The sequence below is a fragment of the Cucurbita pepo genome, unplaced genomic scaffold (assembly GCF_002806865.2).
Source record: "Cucurbita pepo subsp. pepo cultivar mu-cu-16 unplaced genomic scaffold, ASM280686v2 Cp4.1_scaffold000467, whole genome shotgun sequence".
Lineage (NCBI taxonomy): Eukaryota > Viridiplantae > Streptophyta > Magnoliopsida > Cucurbitales > Cucurbitaceae > Cucurbita > Cucurbita pepo.
Window position 1 is genome coordinate 1 of NW_019646697.1, and position 1178 is coordinate 1178.

Genomic DNA, 1178 nt, shown 5'->3' on the forward strand with positions numbered 1-1178 from the left:
GACCACTGATCTTGAAAAAAACGCGTTCATTTTTCAATTCTGAATCTCAGAATCGGCTTCGATCCCTTCGCTTCTCATCTCCTACGGCCGTCCATGGCGGCTACGGCTGACCGGCTCCGCCCTGTCGTGACGTTTGCCGGCCAGGGGATTCGGTTTGATCAGGATTCGGCGGAGACTCCCCCTCTGCTCTCTAGGATGTTGTCTTATCCGATTGGGATTATTCACCACCAGTTGAGCCGCCGTCTCGGTGCCGGGAAGCCACAACCACCGCGGCGTCAGCAGTCTTTTAGCCGAGATTTTGGTCATGCTGCTGCGGAGACCGTTCTTGTTACTCGATTGAGCTTCACTCTCCTTCGATCTCTTGGGTAATGTGGAAATGGATTCTCTCTGCCTCTCTCTTAACACTTGTACGCATTGCGAACTCATGCACATATGCCGATTATTTGGATTTCGAAAACCTGAATGTAAATGTGAAAGTGAATTCGCAGCTGGTTTTGAAGTCCTAAAAAGATGTCAATTCTTATTTCTATTACCTGTTTTATTTACTCTTTGTTCCCTGAGGAAAGGAAATGGAAAGGATTTGTAGTTCGTAGCTTGAAATTTTACGCCGTCTGCTCTGCGGGAATACTTTAATCATGAAATCCCTTATTTTATTAATTTCGTTTGTTCGAACTTGAGAATCTGCAAAAAATTTAATTAATCATGGAATCTCTACATCATATTAGTTTTGCTCTTTCAGTGAGCTCTTCCTCTCGCTATATCATGATCCCTTCTTTTCATTCAGGGTAGGGTACCGGTGGATTGTAAGATTAACTGCACTTGCAGTGTATGCCATTCTTCTTATGCCCGGTTTTCTTCAAGGTATTTGTTGCATAGCTTATTCGCTTTGAACATTCCGTCTTTTCCCTGTAAATGATTCTGGGGTAGAGTTTTTATTGTGCAAGTTGCAAATTAAAGCACTCTTAGAAGCCTCTGCTCAAACTAGTCCTGCTTTCCTCCCGAGCCTCTTGAAGTTCGTAAGAGGCCGTGCCTTCCTCGCTAACTTCTTAGTAACACTCTTCTGGGCTATCATTTTTGTGCTTTGAGTAAACTCACTCGAACAATGGTCATGTTTTATAATACTTAGCCTAATGAAACTTTTACTGTATGAATACTCTAGTTAGGGACCTCTAAGCAAG

General features: G+C 43.4%; 1 protein-coding gene across 2 annotated transcripts; it reads left to right on the forward strand.

The window, feature by feature from the left end:
- Window positions 1–16: 16 nt before the first annotated feature.
- On the forward strand, window positions 17–1158 carry LOC111785372 (isoprenylcysteine alpha-carbonyl methylesterase ICME-like). 2 transcript variants are annotated; one of them, XM_023665782.1, is made up of 2 exons: window positions 17–365; window positions 790–1158. In XM_023665782.1, exons 1-2 carry the CDS (start codon window positions 94–96, stop codon window positions 914–916), a joined length of 399 nt encoding a protein of 132 aa, XP_023521550.1. In that variant the 5' UTR covers window positions 17–93; the 3' UTR covers window positions 917–1158. The 2 variants fall into 2 exon arrangements, with proteins under 2 accessions (XP_023521550.1, XP_023521552.1); XM_023665784.1 differs by having other exon boundaries at window positions 785–1147.
- Window positions 1159–1178: the final 20 nt, after the last annotated feature.